This window comes from Scyliorhinus canicula, chromosome 8, assembly GCF_902713615.1.
Source record: "Scyliorhinus canicula chromosome 8, sScyCan1.1, whole genome shotgun sequence".
NCBI lineage: Eukaryota > Metazoa > Chordata > Chondrichthyes > Carcharhiniformes > Scyliorhinidae > Scyliorhinus > Scyliorhinus canicula.
Genome location: NC_052153.1, coordinates 77,693,554 through 77,716,092, shown reverse-complemented (window position 1 = coordinate 77,716,092; position 22,539 = coordinate 77,693,554). Strand labels below are relative to the sequence as shown.

The following is a 22,539-nucleotide window of genomic DNA, read 5'->3' as shown; positions in this document are numbered from 1 at the left end:
CAATTATAATTTACAACTCCTCAGAAACTAAAGCAGCTGTGTCCACACATCCACATGCAGCAAGACCTAAACAACATTCTGGCTTGGGCTGATAAATGGCAAGTACCATTTACGCCACACAACTGTCAGGCAATAACTAGCTCAAACAAGAGACATTTCTGCCTGAGATGTTCAATGGCATTACCATCACTACATCTCCCACAATCAACATCCTGGGCAGGGGATTAGCCCATTAACCAGACTTAACTGGAACAACTATATAAATACTGTGACCACAAGAGCAGGTCAGAGACTGGAAATTCTGTGTCAAGTAACTAATTTCTTGGCTCCTTAGATTATCGACCAACTACAAAGCACAAGTCAGGAATGTGAAGAAATAATCACCACATGCCTGGATGCGAGCAGCTCCAACAGAACTCAAAGAAACCCAACACCACCCAAAACAAAGCAGTCCATTTAATCATTAACCCATCCGCCACCATAAACATTCACCCCCTCCACTACAGTAGCAGCAGTGTGCACCACCTAGAAGATGCACGTTAGCAACGCACCAAGGATCCTTGGACAGCACCTTCCAAATGCATGACCTCTACCACCTTGAAGGACAAAGGAAGTAGTTGTATGGGAACCCCACCATCTGCAAGTTCCCCTCCAAGCCACACACCATTCTGACATGGGACTGTGGTGCCACCATTTGTGGAAGGGCCTCCAATCAAGTGGGCTTTGTCCTGGATATTCTCAAGCTTCTTGTGTTGTTGGAGCTGCACTCATCCAGGCAAGTGGAGAGTATTCCATCATACTTCTGACTGTGCCTTGTAGATTGACGACAGGCTAGGGGCACAGCCCTTTCTGGAGCAAATGTCTTCAGTACTATTGGCGAATATGGTCAGGGCCCATAGCCTTATTTGTGTCCAGTGCTTACAGCCATTTCTAGATATCAGAGTGAATCAAATAGGGCATATGCAATTCTGGGGACCTCAGGAGGAGGCAGAGATCGATTATCCACTCGCTCTTCGCACTGAAGATGATAGCAAATGCTTCATCCTTGTACTTTGCAATTATCTGCTGGGCTCCCCCATCACCGAGGATGGATATTTGTGGATTCTCCTCCTCCAGTGAGTTGTTTAACCGTTCACCACTGTTTATGGCTAGATGCAGCAGGATTGCATAGCTCTGTCTAATCTGTCACATGTTGATTCTGCATGTACTCCTGTGCTGTACAGAATCATATAATCCCCACAATGCAGACGGAGCCATTCAGCCCGTTTAGTCTGCACCTACCCTCTGAAAGAACATCCTACTTAGGCTCACTTTCTCACTCAATCTCGGTGGCCTTACCTAACCTGCACACATCCTTGGATACCATGGGTAAATTTAGCCTGGCCAATTCACCTAACCTGCTCATCTGTGGACTGTGGGAGGAAACTGGAGCACCCCAGAGGAAACCTACGCAGACAGGGCAGACAGAATGTGCAAACTTCACACTGACAGTCACCCGAGACCAGAATTAAACCTGGGTCCATGGCGCTGTGAGGCAACAATGCTAACCACCATGCCCCTGTCCACCAGAACAAATAAAAATAATTCTATAGTGTTAAAAAAAAGGCAATTATAATGGGTAAGTCTCATGAAATTCTATATGTAAAAGCTGCTAGTTGCGTTAAAGTAGAATAGCACTTCAATACAAAAAAGAAAAGACACTTACCTGAATGCCTGGGATGATGACCTTGTGTGCATTTTGTTCTCTTCCAATCTGAAATGGATGATGCAAAATCAATTCATTAGGCAAGCAAGTGGAAAGCCACCCAATATACCTATTTTTGGCACAACAGAAACCTTTATTTATATCAATTATACGAGAGAAAAAAAGGGATACATTACATTAAAATGGAATGAGACAAGCAATTAACCACAGTAGTAAACACTATGTCTTACAGCAATGAGAAATGGAAAATAATAAAATGATTTATTTAAATGCCTATAGAATGAAACTAGCTGTGATTTTTGATGTTTGGATTTAAAGGAGAAGAAATAAAAGCCACCAGTCAATACATGTCTGCCTCATGCACTCAATTATACATCTCAAGCTGTAAAATATTGTAGGAAGACATCCAAGAAATAGTTACTCTTGTTAAACATAGTTGAAGATGCATGGCTTTTAATTGGGAAGTTTGATACTTACTGATTTCAGTGACTAACCCAAGGGTGGATTCTCAAACATATGCTGAGCAGGTATTGCACACAGCATATGTCATTACGTAACAACATACACATGGACTCTCAGGAGTCAGAAATCAGCATTTTGCAAGTTCATCTAAAATGTTATTGGCAACATATTAGCTAAAGAACCATCGAGTTTGGCAATAACATCTCACAGCTGACATTTACTTTATAGAGACATAGCAAATAGGAGGAGGCCATTTGGCCCTTCGAGCCTGCTCTGCCATTCATTAAGATTGTGGCTTATCATCCAACTCGATAGCCTAATCCCGCCTTCCCCCCATATTCTTGGATCCCCTTTGCCCAAGTGCTATATCTATACGTAAACCAGAGAGCTGACTTCCTCTGTTATAAGCCAAAAAAAAGAAAAGAGTTAAGGTGTTTAAAGTAAGCATTTGGCAGCAGGCTCGAGATTTACAAAAGTACAAATTACAAAAGTAATTCAGTTACACTGAATTAATTAAGGTAACGTATTTAGGGCAGGGGGAAGAATCGAATAATTGCTCAGTTTACAACTTAATACATAAAGTTTCATACACATCAATCTAATACTGCCTATCTGCTACAAAATTGAAGATTAACCAATACAAAATACTGCACTGCGAAATGCGACCTGCTAATCTAATTACTACCTACAGGCCGTTCTTAAAGCAAAATAGATGAGTAACATATTTCAGTAAAACAACTTAATTGCCACTGGTCTGGAACCTAAAACTTAACTAGAACCGCTGCTGCAATAGGCATACACACTACATTAAAATTATATTTAAAGGGCAGCATGGTGGCACAGTGGTTAGCACTGGGACTGTGGCGCTGAGGACCCGGGTTCGAATCTCAGCCCTGGGTCACTGTCCTTGTGGAGTTTGCATCTCCCCATGCCCACGTGGGTTTCACCCCCACAACCCAAAAGATACGCAGGTTAGGTGGATTGGCCATGTTAAATTGCCCCTTAATTGGAAAAAAAAAAATAATTGGGTACTCTAAACTTAAAAAAATATTATATTTATGCACAATAGTGAAAGAGCGCATGAACAATTAAATTCAGTCAACAGTTATGTACCATTTTCAGAAAAAGCATTTATGAGGCAAAACCAACTGGATAAAGGTACCAGCATTTCTTAGTGTCCCAAGTTCCTACCTTTGCCCATTTAAAAAAATGTTCATGGGATATGGATATTGCTACCAAGAGCAGCATTTATTGGCTATTTTGAGAAGGTGGTGGTGAGCCACCATCTTCTACATTTGCAGTCCTTGTGTAGGTACACCCACAGTACTGATAAATAGGGGGTTCCAGGATTTTGCCCCAGTGACAGTGATATAGTTCCAAGCCAGAATAGTATGTGACTTTAGAAACTTGTTCCATTCACCTGCTGAGATGGTAGCTAGGTGGTCCATCCTGTTTTATTCTTATTTGACTCAAACAATGAGGCCATTTCAGAGGGCAGTTAAGAGTCAATCACATTGCTGTCACATGGAGTCACAAATAGGTCAGACAGAGTAAGGGACATCAAATTTCTTTCCCTAAGGAATATTAGTGAGCCAGATGGAATTTGTTTTTAAAAATGACAATCGGTGGTTTCCTAGTCATCATTACCGAGACTAGCCTTTTATTCCAGATTTTAATTTTAATTTATTGAAATGCCCTCTGCTGCCATGCTAGGATATGTACTCATGTCTGTGGAATGTTAATAATATAATAATAATCGCTTATTGTCACAAGTAGGCTTTAATGAAGTTACTGTGAAAAGCCCCTAGTCGCCACATTCCAGCGCCTGTTTGGGGAGGCCGGTACGGCAATTGAACCCGCCCTGCTGGCATTGTTCTGCATTGCAAGCCAGCTATTTAGCCCACGGTGCTAAACCAGCCCCTGGAATATTGCTCCAGGCCTCTAGATTGCTAGTCCAGTAACATTATCACGATGCCACCATGCCCATTAGAAGTTTAAAAACAAAAAGTTACAGCTGGGTGAACCAAGATATCAGAATGATGAATCATGTTAAAAGCAGAGTGCCACTTCCTTGGGATATTCTGCTTTTCACAGGCTTGGGTTATTGTATTGCTTCAGTTACAGATGTACACACCACTGGAAACAAAAGTGAACCCAATAAAATTGAAGTCATTGCATTGACCGTTAGAAGTCCATTCAGAAACCTTTGGCCTCAGGCGGTTTTGACCACCTGGACAGACCAAATGCTCTCCAGAATTCCCCCTCAAAAGTTTTATTAATCTTATCTACCTGAAGTAGGACTTGTCAAAGCTTGGACACTGCAACACATGGTGACTCAAGCCAAGCCCTGCAAAATCTGTATCCAGCTCATTCCATCTTTACAATGCAAAAGCCAATAAAGAGGTTAACATTCAAGTGAATGGCTACAAGTTAAAGCACCACCCAAGTCCAACTTGGACTGACCTTCTGGGAACATCTAAGAAGAACTACAGCTAAGGCCTCTCCCGACCCTGTCCTAACACAAGTAATTCATATATGTCAAAAAAGCAATGATGCTAACATTGACCCTCCATGCCTTCCATCCTGAAAAATAAACATTTATCACAACTGTTTTCTGCCCAAGCTATTTTTTTCTATCCAAGTAACACTGACGCTCTTCTTCCAGAAACCATAATTTTGATAACCAGCCATACGTGGTGCTTTGTGCAACACTAAAATTCATATAGACAACATTAATTGCACTCCCGAAATCAACTTTCCATGTTACATCATCAAAAAATTAAATTGGGTTAGTCAAGCACAGTCTGCCTTTTACAAATCCATGCTGGGTATCTTTAATTAACTCAAACCTCTGCAAGTGCCTGTTAATTTTTATCCCTCAGCTATCGTTTCCAAAACTTTACCCACAACTGATGTTAAATTTATTGGCCTGTAGTAGCTGGGACGTCCTAGGTTGTTGTATGTGCCTCCAATTATCTGGCACCTTCCCCATATCCAGAGAAGATTATCGCTATCCCCACCCAACTTTCTTTAGCAACCTGGGATGCAAGCCATCCTGCCTTCCTTGTATATCTCCACTTAAAGTAATATTTTGTCATCTTCTTCCTCCTTAGGAAATACCAATGCAAACAGCTCATTAAGCTGCTCAGCACGTCCAAACAAACATCACCCTCCATCTCCAACAGGACCTACTCCAACTCTTACCATCCACTTACTATTTACATTTCAGTTGAAGATATCGGGATTTCCCCATTACATTAACTGCCCATCTATTCTCATATTCTCTCTTTATCAGTTTCACCTTCCTCTTTATTTCCTCTCTCAACCGATTGTATTTGGCCTGGCTCTTGCCTGAAAAATTGACTTGACTCATCATTTAAAAAAAATTATATTCTCCATCTCCCGGTCATCCAAGGAGGCCTGGCTCTGGCTCCCCTCTCTTTCACCCTTGTTGGAACATACCTAGTTTGTATCTGAAGAATCTCCTCTTTAAATATCATCCAATATTTCATTACAGTTTTTCCAGTCTTTGGTTCCATTTCCTGGTTAGATCATTCTCATCACATTAAATTTAGCCTTCTTCCAATGAAAATGTTCTACTTTAGATTGTTCCTGGCTCTTCTCCATTACTAAACCTTATGATATGATCATCACTTTTACCCAGGACAGTTGACTCATATCGTTCCCCAGACCAGATCCAGGAACGCCTCCTTTCTAGTTAGGCTGTGAACAAACTGGTCAAGGAAATTCACTTTAACACATTTTATAAATTTCCGTTTCTTTACTCTAACACACTCCCAATCCATAATTAGGTGATTAAAGCCCCAAATATCACAAGAGACAAAATCAGAGAACTATTGACCACTTGGCCAATCATGTCTGCACTGGCTCTCCGAATGAGCAACCTACTTAGTCCCATTCCTCTGCCTTCTCCTGTGACCCTGCAATTTGTCATTTACATTAATCAGTCTAATTTCCCTTTGAACGCTTCAATTGAACCAACCTCCACAACATTCTCAGGCAGCACATTCCAAACCTTAACTACACACTGTAAAAAAAAAAAGGTTTCTCCTCATATCACTTTTTCTTCTTTTATTAATTACTTTAAATCTGTGCATTCTCGTTCACAATCCTTTCACAAGTGGGAACAGTTTCTTCCCTTCTACTTGGTCCAAGTCCCTCATGATTTTGAATAACTCTCAAATTTCTCCTCAACCTTCTTTTCGCCAAGGACAAAAGTCCAAATGCCTCCAATCTATCTTCATAACTGAAGTTCTTCATCCCATTCTCATTAATCTTTACTGCACCCTCTCAAATGCCTTCACATCCTTCCAAAAATGCTTTGCCCAGAACTGGACACTATACTCCAGCTGATGCCAAACTATTATAAACTTATACAAGTTCAACATATCCTTGCTCGTGTACTCAATGCCCAATTAATAAATGGCTGAGCAGGCTTGAAGGGCCAAATGACTGGCTCCTGAACCTATGTTTTGCCTACAAAAAAAAAATCAATACGCTTCTCTGTATTGAACTTCATCTGCCATCAGTCTGCCATATCCACCAACTTATCCATGTCCCTTTGATGCTCTATACTAGCCTCCTCACAGCTCCCTATACTATCCACAAACCTTGAAATTGTGCCCTGTACACCAATTGGGTCATTAATACACATCATCAAAAATCAGGGTTCCAACACTGACCCCTGGGGAACACCACGAAAAAACCGTCCCACATATATCATTATCCTGTTTCCTGTCATTCAGCCAATACCGCATCCATGTTGCTACTATCTTTTTATTCCTTTGCTAACAGGTCTTTATGTGGAACTGTATCAAATGCCTTTGGAAGTCCATGTACACCACCTCAACAGCATTGCCCTCATCGACCCTCTGTTAGCTCTTCAAAAATATCCTGCAAGTCAGTCAAACATGATTTTCCCTCAAGAAATCCATGCGGGGATTTCTTAATTAGGGTTAGGGTTATTTGTCCGGTGACTATTAATTTTGTCTCAAATTATTGTTTTGAGACGTTTTCCCACCACAGAAGTTAAATCGACTGGCCTGTAGCTGCTGGACTAATCCTCACACTTTTTCTGAACAAGGGTATAACATGTGCATTTCTCCAGTCCTCTGGCACCACCCAGTGTAAGGAAGTGAAAAATTATGACCAGTGCCTCTGCAATTTCTACTCGCTTATCTCCGTATCCTTGGATACATCTCATTCATCCTGGTGCTTTATCAACTATAACCTATCCAGTAACTCCTCCTATTCAATTTTAACCCCATTTAGTGGCTGAATTACCTCATCATTTACCATACCCTGGATAGCATCTGCTTTCTTGGTAAACACAGATGCAAGGTATTTATTCAATATCTTATCTATGCCCTCCGCTTCCATGTGCAAATGCCCTTTTTGGTCCTACCACAGTTTTATGATTTATATGCTGATAGAAGACTTTGGCATTTCTTTCATCAGCGTTACCAGTCTTCTTCTTTTATTTGCTTCTTCACCTCTCCTCTGTGACTTATGTATTAACAAACAAAGAACAAAGAAAAGTACAGCACAGGAACAGGGCCTTCGGCCCTCCAAGCCTGTGCCGACCATGCTGCCTGTTTAAACTAAAATCTTCTATACTTCCTGGACCGCATCCCTCTATTCCCATCCTATTCATGTATTTGTCAAGATGCCCCTTAAATGTCACTATCGTCTCTGCTTCCACCACCTCCTCCGGTCGCAAGTTCCAGGCACCCACTACCCTCTGTGTAAAAAAAAAAACTTGCCTCGTACATCTCCTCTAAACCTTGCCCCTCGCACCTTAAACCTATGCCCCCTAGTAATTGACCCCTCTACCCAGGGTAAAAACCACTGACTATCCACTCTGTCTATGCCCCTCAATATTGTAAACCTCTATCAGGTTGCCCCTCAACCTCCATCGTTCCAGTGAGAACAAACAGAGTTTATTCAACCTCTCCTCATAGCTAATGCCCTCCATACCAGGCAATATCCTGGTAAATTTCTTCTGCACCTTCCCTAAAGCCTCCACATCCTTCTGGTAGTGTGGCGACCAGAATTGAACACTATACTCCAAGTGTGGCCTAACTAAGGTTCTATACAGCTGCAACATGACTTGCCAATTCTTATACTCAATGCCCCGGCCAATGAAGGCAAGCATGTCGTATGCCTTCTTGACTATCTTCTCCACCTGTGTTGCCCCTTTCAGTGACCTGTGGACCTGTAAACCTAGATCTCGCTGACTGTCAATACTCTTGAGGGTTCTACCATTCACTGTATATTCCCTACCTGCATTAGACCTTCCAAAATGCATTACCTCACATTTGTCCGGATTAAACTCCATCTGCCATCTCTCCGACAAATCTCCAAACGATGTAAATCCTGCTGTATCCTCTGACAGTCCTCATCGCTATCCGCAATTCCACCAATCTTTGTGTCGTCTGCAAACTTACTAATCAGACCAATTACATTTTCCTCCAAATCATTTATATGTACTACGAACAGCAAAGGTCCCAGCACTGATCCCTGCTGAACACCACTAGTCACAGCCTTCCAATAAGAAAAGCACCGTTCCATTGCTACTCTCTGCCTTCTATGACCTAGCCAGTTCTGTATCCATCTTGCCAGCTCACCCTTGATCCCGTGTGACTTCACCTTTTGTACAAGTCTGCCATAAGGGACCTTGTCAAAGGCCTTACTGAAGTCCATATAGACAACATCCACTGCCCTGCCTGCATCAATAATCTCATTAAGTTTGGTTTTCAATTGTATTTTCTACCCGACATCTGCCATAAGCACACATTTTTCTTCTTTATCACCACTCTATAGTTTTTGACTTCCCTGCAGATTTACTCTTCTACCTCGCTTTATTTGGACACCTATAGAATTCTTAACTCTAATCAAATGGATTATGTCCTTGTTCCCTCAAAATATCCTCCATTTCCAGCACTACAATGTCTTACCATCTTTCAGTCATGGTTCAGTTATTGCCATTACATTATATTCTCACCTGGTTATTTGTGCTTGTAGTCCACCAACCTTATTTCACCACACTTTGTACGTTTATGCATTGCAAACTGGTCTTGTTTAACAGCACATAAAGAGGCCCTTCGGCCTCATCACATCTGTGTCGGCCATCAAGCACCTATCTATTCTAATCCCATTTTCCAGCACTTGGTACATAGCCTTGTATGCTACGGCATTTCAAGCGCTCATCGAATGCTTTTTAAATGTTGAGGGTTTCTGCCTGTACCACCCTCTCAGGCAGGGAGTTCCAGATTCCCACCACCCTTTGGGCAAAAAAAGCTTTTCCTCAAATCCCCTACAAGTCTCCAGCCCATTACCTTAAATATATGCCCATGGTTATTGACCCTTCAGCTAAGGGGAAAGGTTTCTTCTTATCTACCCTATTGAGGTCCTTCATACTTTTGTACATATCAATCAGATTCCACCCACCCCACCCCACCCGTCCCTGCTCCAAGGAGAACAACCCCAGCCTAACCAGTCTCTCTTCATAGCTCCTATCTAGTGATACTGCTCCCGTCTCTGGTAATGTTTAACACTTTCACTTTACGCTCCTTATCCTTTGTCTACTTCTCTGATGATGCCCCCCAACCCCCCTGCCAAATTAGTTTAAATCCTCCCCAACCACAATAATGAACATTGCTTGGGCAGCACGGTAGCATACGTGGATAGCACTGTGGCTTCAAAGCGCCAGGGTCCCAGGTTCGATTCCTGCTTGGGTCACTGTCTGTGCGGAGTCTGCACCTTCTCCCCGTGTCTGCGTGGGTTTCTTCCGGGTACTCTTGTTTCCTCCCACAGTCCAAAGACGTGGTTGGGTGGATTGGCCATGCTAAATTGCCCTTAGGTTAGAATGGGTTGCTGGGATAGGGTGGAGGTGTGGACTTAAGTAGAGCGCTCTTTCCAAGAGCTGGTGCAGTATCGATGGGCCGAATGGCCTCCTGCACTGTAAATTCTATGATGATTGCCATTAGTTTGATTCAGATCCTCCATGACAGGATATTTCAAGATTGGGGGATAGATCTCTTCCTGCACTAGTGAACGGAGCTCCTCAGTGCAGCCTCGGTGAGGCAATCCCTGTTGAGGCAGGCATTCCCAGTACTTGACCCGTCCAGAACGGGACTCCTTTTTTCATTAGATTGTGCCTCAATTTCTCTCCCAAAAGATGCTGTCAGGCCTGATGAGCATTTCCAGCCATTTGTTTTTATTGCAGATTTCCAGCAACCACAGTATTTCACTTTTGTCTCATTACCTTCACATAATTGTTACAGCGCAGGAGGCCACCAGTTGGTCCTATTGTGTCTGCGCAGTTGTCTCTTTTGTCCATATTTCTACAAAATTCAAATTGATCTGCTTTTCTTTATAATCTCCTTCTTGTAAGTAGTCACAGCATAATCGTTTGAGGCATATGAATCAGACTGACTGTGTAAAACTCGTAATTTCTGTCAGCATTTAGCTTTCCCACCCATAGGCATCAAATTGAGAATAGCAATTTAAAATAACCACAAAGAAAATAATTTCAGGGTATGGTCAAGAAAACTCACTGTACTACAGTCAGTGGAAAGCTAAGTGGGAGTAGCAGTGGAAGAAAAATAAAAAAACATCCGAAAGAATAGTATTTGAAATATATTGGTAAAAAGAAAACCATTAAAAGTGGGTTGGAACCCTGAGAGGAGACAATTGCCAATGACTATCAAACAATGGCAGGATTATTTACCCAGGTCCTCGGGAGGCCATATTTGGGGTGTCAGACCAGCTGGGGTTGGAAACAGGTGTGGGGCCAGATGTTGTAGTCTTCGCCTCATTGATCGCCCAAAGGCAGATCCTATTAGGATGGAGATCAACCTCTTCATCCTGTGCCCTAGCCTGGCCGGGGGGGGGGGGGGGGGGGGGGGGGGGGGGGGGGGGGACTGCTGGAATTCTTGACGCTTGAGTAGGTCAAATTTGAACTGAGGGGAAGGATGGAGGTTCTACAATTCATGGGCATTATTAATTATGCATTTTAGAGAATTGGATTACATCGAACACTGGGGGAAGAGGGAGACTGTATGTGCTAATGGTGACTATGGGTGATTCCTGATTCCTTTTTGTCATTTGTTTATGTTAACATGCGGGCTAATGTTTGGAGGTTTGGTGGGAGGATGGGATCGTTGTAATTGGTATGGGGATTGACATTGCATTAGTTACTGATTATTGTTTGTTGTTGGGCGTAAATTTGGGAGAAAATGTGTAAAAGGAGAATAAAAATATTTAAAAGAAAAAAAATGGCAGGATTATATATTAGATAGCAATGGAAAGTAATTATTTATTTTTAAAATAAATTTAGAGTACCCAATTCATTTTTTCCAATGAAGGGGCAATTTAGCCTGGCCAATCCACCTATCCTGCACATTTTTGGGTTGTGGGGGCGAAACCCACGCAAACACAGGGAGAATGTGCACACTCTGCACGGACAGTGACCCAGATCCGGGAACGAACCTGGGACCTCGGCGCCGTGAGACAGCAGTGCTAAGGAAAGTAATTATTGAAGAGAAGCATATCTTGGAGAAGGTGAATCTTGAAATGGTTTCAGAGTAAGATGAACAATATTATGATACATAAAAGAATAAATGCTAATAACTAACTGTAAATCCCAAGATCCTAAACAAGGAAATTGCATAGAGCTTAGAAATTATATTTAGCCTCTCAAGCCTGCTCTGCCGAGAAATAAGATCATGACTGAATTGATCGTGACCGTGATGCTACATTATTGCCTAGCGACAACACCTGTTGATTCCTTTGCTAGTCAAGAATTGATCTTCCAATGCCTTAAAAATATTCAATGACCCAGCCTTCACTATTCTCTGGGAAAGAGAATTCAACCCACAGAGGAAAAACAAATCATCTCCGTCTTGAAGGGGAGAATCCTTATTTTTAAACTGTTTTAAACTTGTACAAGGGGAAACATCCTCTCAGAATCAACTCTGTTCAAGTCCCATTAATATCTACTATGCTTTGTCTCATTATCTTCACACAATCAATTGTTACAGCGCAGAAGAAGGACTTTCATTCTCCAAACACTCAATGGATACTGGCCCAACCTGCTTTCCCTCATATGATAAACCCCTCATCCCAGGAATCAGCGAAGTGAACCTTCTCTGAACTGCTTCTAATGGAATGTTATTTCTTAAATAAGGAGACAAAAATTAGACGCAGTACTCCAGATGTGATCTCATCAATGCCTGGTGCAACTGTAGCAACTTTCCTATTTTTATATTCCATTCTCCTAGTTTCCACCACCGAAAACGCCGGAGACATGCACCCTACTCCTTGATGACTGTGGCATAGTGTGCATGGGACAATATCAAAGTTTGTGGATGATTCAAAATTCAGAATGATGAGGACGACAAGTTGGTGGAATTGACAAGCAGATGACAGATGAAGTTCAATGCAGATAAGAATGAGGTAATATATTTTGGTAAGAAGAACATGGAGAGATCAAATGAAATAATGGGTACAACGCTAAAGGATGTGCAGGATCCTCGTGTATGGGTGAGTTTCCTCCGGGTGCTGCCACAGTCCAAGGATGTGCAGGTAGGTATATTGGCTGTGCTAAATTGCCCCTGAAGTGTCCAAAGGTTAGGTGGGGTTACTGGGATAGGGTGGAGACATACGTATAGTCAGGTGCTCTGTCCAAAGGCCGGTGGAGACTCAATGAGCTTAATGGCCTCCTTCTTCACTGTAGAGATTCTATGAGGAACAGAGGGACTTGGCTGCATATGTGCAGAAACATTGAAATTGGCAGGACTGGTTGAGAGAGCAGTTAATAAAGCATAACAGTATCCAAGGCTTTATTATTAAGGGCAAAGAGTACAAGAGCAAGGAGGTTTTGCTGAACTTGTATAGAACACTAGTTAGACCTCAGCTAGAGTACGGTGTCCAGTATTATGTCCATGGGCAGCATGGTAGCACAGTTGCTTCACAGAGCCAGGGTCCAAGGTTCAGTTCCCGCTTGCGTCACTCTCTGCACGTTCTCCCCCTGTCTGCGTGGGTTTTCTCCAGGTGCTCTAGTTTTCTCCCACAAGTCCCGAGAGGCTGAGGAATGGAACAGGTTTTTGGGGTCGGTCTTCACAGTGGAAGAGACAAATAACATGCCAGTGACTGATGGAAATGAAGCTATGACAGGTGAGGACCTTGAGACGATTGTTATCACTAAGGAGGTAGTGATGGGCAAGCTAATGGGGCTAAAGGTAGACAAGTCTCCTGGCCCTGATAGAATACATCCCAGAGTACTAAACGAGATAGCTAGGGAAATTGCAAATGCACAAGTGATAATTTGCCAAATTAACTAGACTGGGGTGGTCCCGGCAGATTGGAAATTAGCAAACGTGACACCACTGTTTTAAAAAGGAGGTAGGCAGAAATTATAGGCCAGTTAGCTTAACTTCGGTAGTAGGGAAGATGCTGGAATCTATCAAGGATGTAGCGAGGCATCTGGATGGAAATTGCCCCATTGGACAGATGCAGCATGAAATGAAAAATGAAAATCGCTTATTGTCACGAGTAGGCTTCAATGAAGTTACTGTGAAAAGCCCCTAGTCGCCACATTCCGGCGCCTGTCTGGGGAGGCTGGTACGGGAATCGAACCGTGCTGCTGGCCTGCTTTAAAAGCCAGTGATTTAGCCGAGTGAGCTAAACCAGCCCCTGGCTCATGAACCATGGGTTCATAAAGGGCAGGTTGTGCCTAACTAATTTAGTGGAATTTTTTTTTATGACATTACCAGTGCGGTAGACAATGGGGAGCCAATGGATGTGGTATATCTGAATTTCCAGAAAGCTTTTGACAAGGTGCCACACAAAAGGTTGCTGCACAAGATAAAGAGGCATGGCGTTAAGGGTAAAGTAGTAGCATGGATAGAGGATTGGTTAATTAATAGAAAGCAAAGAGTGAGGATTAATGGGTGTTTCTCTGGTTGGCAATCAGTAACTAGTGGTGTCCCTCAGGGATCAGTGTTGGGCCCACAATTTACATAGATGATTTGGAGTTGGGGACCAAGTACAATGTGTCCACGTTTGCAGACGACACTAAGATGAGTGGTAAAGCAAAAAGTGCAGAGGATACTGGAAGTCTGCAGAGGGATTTAGAGAGGTTAAGTGAATGGGCTAGGGTCTTGCAGAGGGAATACAATGTTGACAAATGCGAGGTTATCCATTTTGGTAGGAATAACAGCAAAGAGATTATTTAAATGATAAAATATTAAAACATACTGCTGTGCAGAAGGACCTGGGTGTGCTAGTGCAGGAGTCGTAAAAAGTTAGCTTACAGGTGCAACAGGTGATTAAGGAGGCAAATGGAGTTTTGTTCTTCATTGCAAGAGGGTTGGAGTTTAAGACTAGTGAGGTTATGCTGCAACTGTATAAGGTGTTAGTGAGGCCACACCTGGAGTATTGTGTTCAGTTTTGGTCTCCTTACTTGATAAATGAGCTGGAGGGCGTGCAGAGGAGATTCATTAGGTTAATCCCAGAGCTGAAGGGGTTGGATTACGAGGAGAGGACTAGTAGACTGGGACTGTACTCGTTGGAATTTAGAAGAATGCGGGGAGATCTTAGAGAAACATATAAAATTATGAAGGGAATAGATAGGATAGATGTGGGCAGGTTGTTTCCACTGGTGGGTGAAAGCAGAACTAGGGGGGGGGCATAGCCTCAAAATAAGGGGAAGTAGATTTAGGACTGAGTTTAGGAGGAACTTCTTCACCCAAAGGGTTGTGAATCTATGGAATTTCCTGCCCAGTGAAGCAGTTGAGGCTTAATGTTTTCAAGATAAAGATAATTAGTTTTTTGAAGAATAAAGGAATAAAGGGTCATGATGTTCGGGCCGGAAAGAAGCGGAGTCCACAAAAGATCAGCCATGATCTCATTGAATGGTGGAGCAGGCTCGAAGGACCAGATGGCCTATCCCTGCTCCTAGTTCATATGAAAGACGTGTTGTTAGATGAATTGAACATTCTGAATTCTCCCTGTGTACCCGAACAGGCTCCTGAGTGTGGCGAATAGGAGATCGTCACAGTAACTTCACTGCAGTGTTAATGTAAGCCTACTTGTGAAGTAATAAAGATTATTATTATTAGTTCTGGGCATCGCACTACAGGAAGGATGTGAACACATTGGCAAGAGTGTAGAGGAGGTTTACAAAAATGGTTCCAGGGATGAAAAACGTCAGTTATGAAGTTAGATTGGAGGGCAGCATGGTGGCACTGCTGCCTGAGGCACCGAGGTCCCAGGTTTGATCCCGGCCCTGGATCACGATCTGTGTGAAGTTTGCACATTCCTCCTGTGTCTACGTGGGTTTCACCCCCACAACCGAAAGATGTGCAGGTTAGGTAGATTGAAAAAAAATAAAAAATTGGTTACTCTAAATTTATATTAAAAATTAAAAAAAGATAGATTGGAGAAGTTGGAACTTCAGGCTAAGAGGGGATAATAATAATAATAATCACATATCGTCACAAATAGGCTTCAATTAAGTTACTGTGGAAAGCCCCCTAGTCGCTACTTTACGGCGCTTGTTCGGGGAGACCGGTACGGGAATTGAACCCGCGCTGCTGGCATTGTTCTGCATTACAAGCCAGCGATTTAGCCCACTGTGCAAAACCAGCCCCATGGAGATTTGATTGAGATGTTCAAAATCATGAGGGCACTGGGACAGAGTAGATAGGGAGGAAGTGTTGCCACTCGTAAAAAGGATCAAGAATGAGAGAGTACAGATTTAAAGTGATTTGCAAAAGCAGCAAATGTGATGGGAGAAAAAACTTTTTCACACAACAGGTAGTTTGAGTCTGGAATGCACTACCTGGAAATGCAGTGGAGGCAGGTTCTATTAAGACATTTAAGAGGGCATTAGATGAATATTTGAATAGAAACAATGTGTAGGGTTACAGGCAAAAGGAAGACTGGCACCAAGTCATAATGCCCAATTGGAGATCCAGTGCAGACACGATGGGCCGAATGGCTTCCTTCTGCACTGTAATAATTCTGTGACAATGCTGTATGCAACAACATTCAATTTGCCTTCCTAAACGCTTGCTGTACCTGCACATTAACTTTTTTTTTTTTAATTCATGTACCAGGACACCCAGATCTCTCTCTACCTCAGACTTCTACAATCTCTCTCTAGAATTCCCTGGAAAATCAAATGATCGTAATATGTTACATATCATAAAAAAACATTTTTGTTTTTAAAACGTGGTTATCATCTAGGTCAGAAATTGCAATACTACAATATGCAGCAGCACAAGCAGTAATTTAGTTTCATCATCAGGCTTTCAGGCCAATTATACCCACACAATATTCAAAGAACAGCCCTCTTGCTAGAATGATAATTTATTTCACACCTCTGTATGGCTGCAATTTCCTCAGTAACAATATTCTTCTATAAAAGAGAGTTAGGCACAAGCAACCATTTGTTTTAATTGGAGGTACATGTGTCTTACTTCGTAAGGTGCCACATTCCAATTAGAAAATCCTAAAAGCAAGTACAATGTAGCAGATTACCAAGAAAACAAACTTTGTGAATCATTCATCTCATCATTAGCCATCAAGTAGCAGTTATATAATAGGCTTGCAGGCAGTGATTAATTCAAAAACCTATTTTTATTATCTAGTCTAGGGTTATGTAGTATGCAAAACCTCCACTGCAGCAGCTACTTAATCCAGTTTGTTAGTGGTCACAAACGATAATTGCTACAATTGAAACTTATAACTGTGGTCTATTTTCATCATGCAACCAAAGAAACAGTGAAAGTAGAAAGGCCACATTCACAATGAAACAGCTACTAAAGGAAAAAAAAGTGCAGTAAAATAATAAATTTGTTCAAATGCTAGAGGTTAGTAGGGTACATGGAAAATATACATCAAAACCACATACATGGTTTTTATTTTTATAAAACCAGAACTAGAAAAGGGTACGAAACACTGCAAAGCTTTGTGCTAATCAAACGTAACCAATCAAACAAAATACACTCCCACTGAGTTTAGAAACAGAGAATAGTGATAATTAGTAAGCATGCAGTGGAAGAGATTTGGAAAATGCGACTCATTGCGCAGTGATTATTAGTCTTTTAAAAAGAAATGGAAGTGGCACACTTACAGTGCTACCTGCCTGGGTCCTGAAGGTTACTAGTTTTCTAACCCATCTAGACAGATTAGCAGGATGGGAGAAGGGTAGGCACAAACCATCCACCAGATGACAATGCTACACAGTGTAGATACCAGCATAGCTAGGAGCCATCTAGAAGGGGAAAAAAGATGAACAAAAAATGCAAATGGAAGAGCAGAAAATTTAAGCTAAAATGACATTGGCAAAGCAACCGCTGCAAAGCTGTAAATTTTGGAATAAAAGCACAAGCCAGCTGCCATGCAAAATGTGGGCATTAATTTCTATAGGAGAGATACAACATTTGATCATCTACAAAGGGATTATTTAGTCTTTGAAAACTTCAACCTCTAGGTACAAATTGGGAACTTGCATTCCATAGGCTGGATAGGTTGAGGTACGAGGGGGTGAACCTTGATAATCGAGAAAGCCTTTGCATGTCATTGACACAAGTTCTTAGGAATCCTGTTAATGTTTGTGGCATACATGGTTCAAGGAACCTTCTTCCAATCTGCTGCGTGCAAGACATCAGTCTGGGTAGCTCCCTTAGGTTTTAGACTGCACAAAGTAGTCTCACGGGTGACCACACACTGGCTTGATAAGCAGCATCAATCTGTCTTTTGCACACCCCCCCACCCCCTCCTCTCTAAGGTCTATGCCTCCTCACACCCTACTTCATCCAACCTATCGGCATATTCTTCTATTCCTCATGAACATTAAAAGCGGAAGCTAGCAATTTGTCTCGCCTATTGCATTTTGTACAGTCTAACTCTGCAGTTCCTCCTGAAATCTTGATTTAATTGTCATTGTTTATATTAATAACCCTTTGTTTCAGATTCCCCCACAATTTAAACAATTTTCTCTACATCTATGCCAGCAACCCTCTATTATTTTTAAGGACCTTGATTAGGTCACTCCTTCTTCTTATGTTTCCTAGAGAAAAGAGACCCCAGCTGGTTTCCCATTCCTGATGATTATAGTCTCTTGGTTATGTATCAATCATCCTTGTAAATATGTTTTGGACCTTTTTTGGGCTTTACACAATTTGTCTATCGAGTCAGAAGGTCAGAGTGCTCTCTAACATCTGCTCCACCGACAGCAATAGGATTCTCAGTGACCTCAAGGAAGCACCCATATGGCAACATTTCTATATGTTGCTTTCCAACTGCACAGGTTATGATCCTAGTGCCAGTAGGAGTTAATAATTCCACTTGCAAGCATTCTTTGGCTGCTGTCCTAAATGCCAATAATATAAAGCACCAAAGTCTTGAACTCTTATTCCACTAACTTAGTTTCCTCTGAAGGACCAGCAGTTGAAGGTCTGAGGGTTGATGTGCAGGTAGAAACTGACATTTGATCTACCCATATAGGATGCCAACAGTCTAATGAATGCTTTGGTTCAGACCCAATCCCTGCTCAGCCAATAACAGGGCACAAGAAGTACAACATTTCCCTTATTCAAATCTGAATAATCTATGCTACAAACAGGTAAGCATAAAGACATAAAGATGCCCCACCCTGGAGGTGATCAAATAATTTTGAGTAACTAATCTGGTTGCCTCAGTACCCACAACAGGGGCAAAATTCTCCCCTACCCGGTGGGGCGAGGGGGGGTCCCTGCGTAGCGGAGTGGCGCCAACCACTCCAGCGTCGCCCCCCCCCAAAGGTGCGGAATTCTCCGCACCTTTAGGGGCTAGGCCCATGCCGGAGTGGCTCTCACTCCGCCGATGGCGCCAAACTGCTGCCAACGGCCTTTGGCGCTATGCTGCCCAGCGTCGGGGCTGGCCGAAAGGCCTTCGCCGGTCCGCGCATGCGCTGGAGCGTCAGCGGCTGCTGACGTCACCACCGGCACATGTGCGGTGGAGGGGGTCTCTTCTGCCTCCGCCATGGTGAAGGCCGTGGCGGCAGCGGAAGGAAAAGAAAAAAAAAAAAAAAAGTGCCCCCAGGGCACTGGCCCACCCGCCGATCGGTGGGCCCCGATCGTGAGCCAGGCCACCGTGGGGGTACCCCCCGGGGTCCGATCGCACCACGCCCCCCCCCCCAGGGCCCCGGGGGCCCGCTCGCGCCGCCAATCCCGCCGGCACAGAGGTAGTTTAAACCACGTTGATGGGAGAGGCCCGACAGCGGCGGGACTTCGGCCCATCGCGGGCCGGAGAATCGCCACGGGGGGCACGGCGATCGACGGGGCGCAATTCCCGCTCCCGCCGATTCACGGGTGGTGGAGAATTCCGGCCATGGCCGGGGCAGGACTTACGCCGGCCCCGGGCGATTCCCCGACCCTGCGGGGTGGTCGGAGAATTCCGCCCCAGATTTCTCATCTCTTAGACCTGGAGGCCACTTCCGGATGATCACCTGACAGCCTATTTATTGAAAACTCAATGATTGGATTTAAATTAGTCCTGCAACTTAACATGGAGGACATCACAGATTGTACACGATTCGATTCAGCATCCCTCTAAAGGTGATGGATCTGTGAAATTCAGAACATGTCAACGTCCATGTCAATGCCAAATTTCTTCAACAGTAAGGCCAAGTACTGACAGCAAACACTCACCTGCAGATTCATACTATATTCGTTACATCCGAAAGGTTCACAAGTCAGTTTCAGTTTGGTGTTGTACAGGCATCAAATAGGGACCTTTCACTGAGGTTCAGCCTGCCCCAAAGTGAACTTTTCAACTCTCCATGGCTTTTGCTGATGGATAGACATGTAACCCAGAAGACACTGATGCTTCCTTCCTGTTGTACAAGTTAACATGAGATACAGCTCAGCAGGGAAGCATTTTTCTTCCAAAATTGGAATCAGTATGCCTGGAAGAATCAAGTTGTACCATATTGTAGCTATATTGATTCTTTCAACTCACCTGGTAGAAGTCGAAATATCTTATGCCAATGTTTGATCAGTTGTCACACTGTTCTATTTTCACAGATCTTTCTTGAGTGATGACAACACAGCGCATTAGAAACTGACACAGTTGTCAACCAGAAGTCAAACCAGTCTCTTCCTCCATTATGTCAATATTAACTGAGCTATGGCTCTGCAGGCCAATATCACTCAAGATTACACCAAACAGTTGTTGCGTCTTGATGTTTGTTTCTAGTTGGAACAAGGTCACTAAGAGTTTGATCACGTGATGTATTGATGACATCATCGGCAGGCTAACAGTCTTTCTAGCAGCCTGTCAAGAAGACATCTTTCCAATAAAACTCTTTTTGTACCTTCATGGTCTGCAAGCCTGTACTTTAAAAATACCACAAAATAAACGGACGAGGAGGAGATCGGAACCACGCTGGCAGACTCCCAGAGAAAGAAAATATAGAAAATTGTCGATACGTCCGCAACCATCCCAAAAGGATCAGGAAGCTAAAAGCTTTACCGAACAAAAGCAGAAACCATCAAAGCTACCAAAATTTAAACAAAGTTTTCCGTTAAACATCAAAAGAATCTTGCCACACGCTCTGCCCTGAAAGTTCTGCAACAATGCTTCCTCTACTGTGAGTGGCAAGTAAAGTAACACATACTCTGTAACAATAGTTTAGAGCTGGGGTGTTCAAAACTCAGGTGGAAACAGACTGAGCACAGGGGTACCTTGTTTAAAAAAACAAGGTAGCAATAAAATTTTGTGGCACATAGCGCTTAAACAAGCCTTTTCTGTAGAAAAATGGTGGGGGTTTTGGGCACCATGGGGCTGTATGATAAAAGCACAGAGTGCTGGAGCTCATGCGGAAGACACAGTAGTCCCGACCTTCCAGAGCATGGTGGTCAAGGGCACGTTTCCATCTCCTTTGAAGTCTGGTGAAACCAGAAAAACCAGGCTCAAAAACTTATGATGATGAAACAGTGGAGATATTGCAGGACCACTTCTCAGCTAAACCCTTGGTCTTCGCCAGGATGTTCACGTTCCACAAACGTAACCAAGGTGAATCAATCTAGTAATTCACAGCCAAGAAATTAGCTGAATTCTGTGAATTGGGAATTGTCTGACTGACTTGGGTTAAGAAGCAAAGATATCCAGAAAAGGCCTTTAACAGAAAGCCACTGAGATTTAAAGAAGGCTTTGGAGGTCGCGATCTCTGTGGAATTAGAGGCTAAGGAAGCATAACAATTAAGTTCGAGCACGAAAGTCCATAAGGTACCGGCTGAAACCTGAACACCAACAGAAGTTCAAAATTGCGAGCGATGTGCAAAAACTGGGCACACAGCAACTGATTGCTAAGTAAAGATGCTAAATGCAAGAATTGTGGCAAAAAGGGGAACTCAAACGTACTTGTTGGAAGAAACAACAAAAACTTTCAAACTAGAATTATAAAGAAAAAGAATCAAATATTTCAAGTGTAAAATCGAATAGAGGGAAGATTATCCACGTGATACGAAAGGGTGCGAAGAGGAACCAAATGACGAACTGTTGTTGAACGTATTGGCCATGAAAATGGAGGTGGACACTGGCACAGTCATTTCATTGGTAACAGAAACTGCTTACCAAGAGAAAGTACAAAATATCACTTTAAAACCCTCAAAGATAATACTTAAAACATATACTGGTTAAGTAGTGCCGTTGAGGGGCTGTATCAATGTAAATGTGCAAAGCAGTACCCACAGCTTTTAATTGATGATTTATTTGATGGGTTGGCTGAAGGTCAGCACTTCAGTAAGGTTAACCTTAGTCAAGCTTGTCTCCCGATAAACATAGATCCCGATTCACAACAATATTTAACAAAGGGCTATTCAGATATCATAGCATTTACAGTGGAGAAGGAGGCCATTCGGCCCATCGAGTCTGCACCTTGGAAAGAGCACCCTACCCAAGGTCAACACCTCCACCCTATCCCCATAACCCAGTAACCCCACCCAACACTAAGGGCAATTTTGGACACTAAGGGCAATTTATCATGGCCTATCCACCTAACCTGCACATCTTTGGACTGTGGGAGGAAACCAGAGCACCCGGAGGAACCCCACGCACACACGAGGAGGATGTGTGGACTCCGCACAGACAGTGACCCAAGCCGGAATCGAACCTGGGATCCTGGAGCTGTGAAGCAATTGTGCTATCCACAATGCTACCATGCTGCCCCTATAAAAGACATCATGTCCGCACCTACATTATTGCAGCATGATATGGATCAAATTCTCAGGAGCTTAGAAGGGATCCAGTGCAACTTAGATGATATCTTAGTTGCGGGAAAGAATGAAGATGGGCAT

General features: G+C 43.0%; 1 protein-coding gene across 3 annotated transcripts in view; it reads right to left on the bottom strand.

Moving 5' to 3' along the window:
• The window catches only part of LOC119970337 (dual specificity protein phosphatase CDC14A-like), a 166,183-nt gene that overhangs the window by 19,092 nt on the left and 124,552 nt on the right, over positions 1-22,539 (bottom strand). For 2 of the 3 annotated variants that reach the window (XM_038804781.1, XM_038804782.1), the window contains exon 13: positions 1,706-1,753. In XM_038804781.1, the coding sequence (XP_038660709.1) occupies positions 1,706-1,753 (48 nt within the window). Of the gene's footprint in view, positions 1-1,705; positions 1,754-17,330; positions 17,472-22,539 lie in introns of all 3 variants that reach the window. The other variant, XR_005461587.1, reaches the window with a different exon arrangement.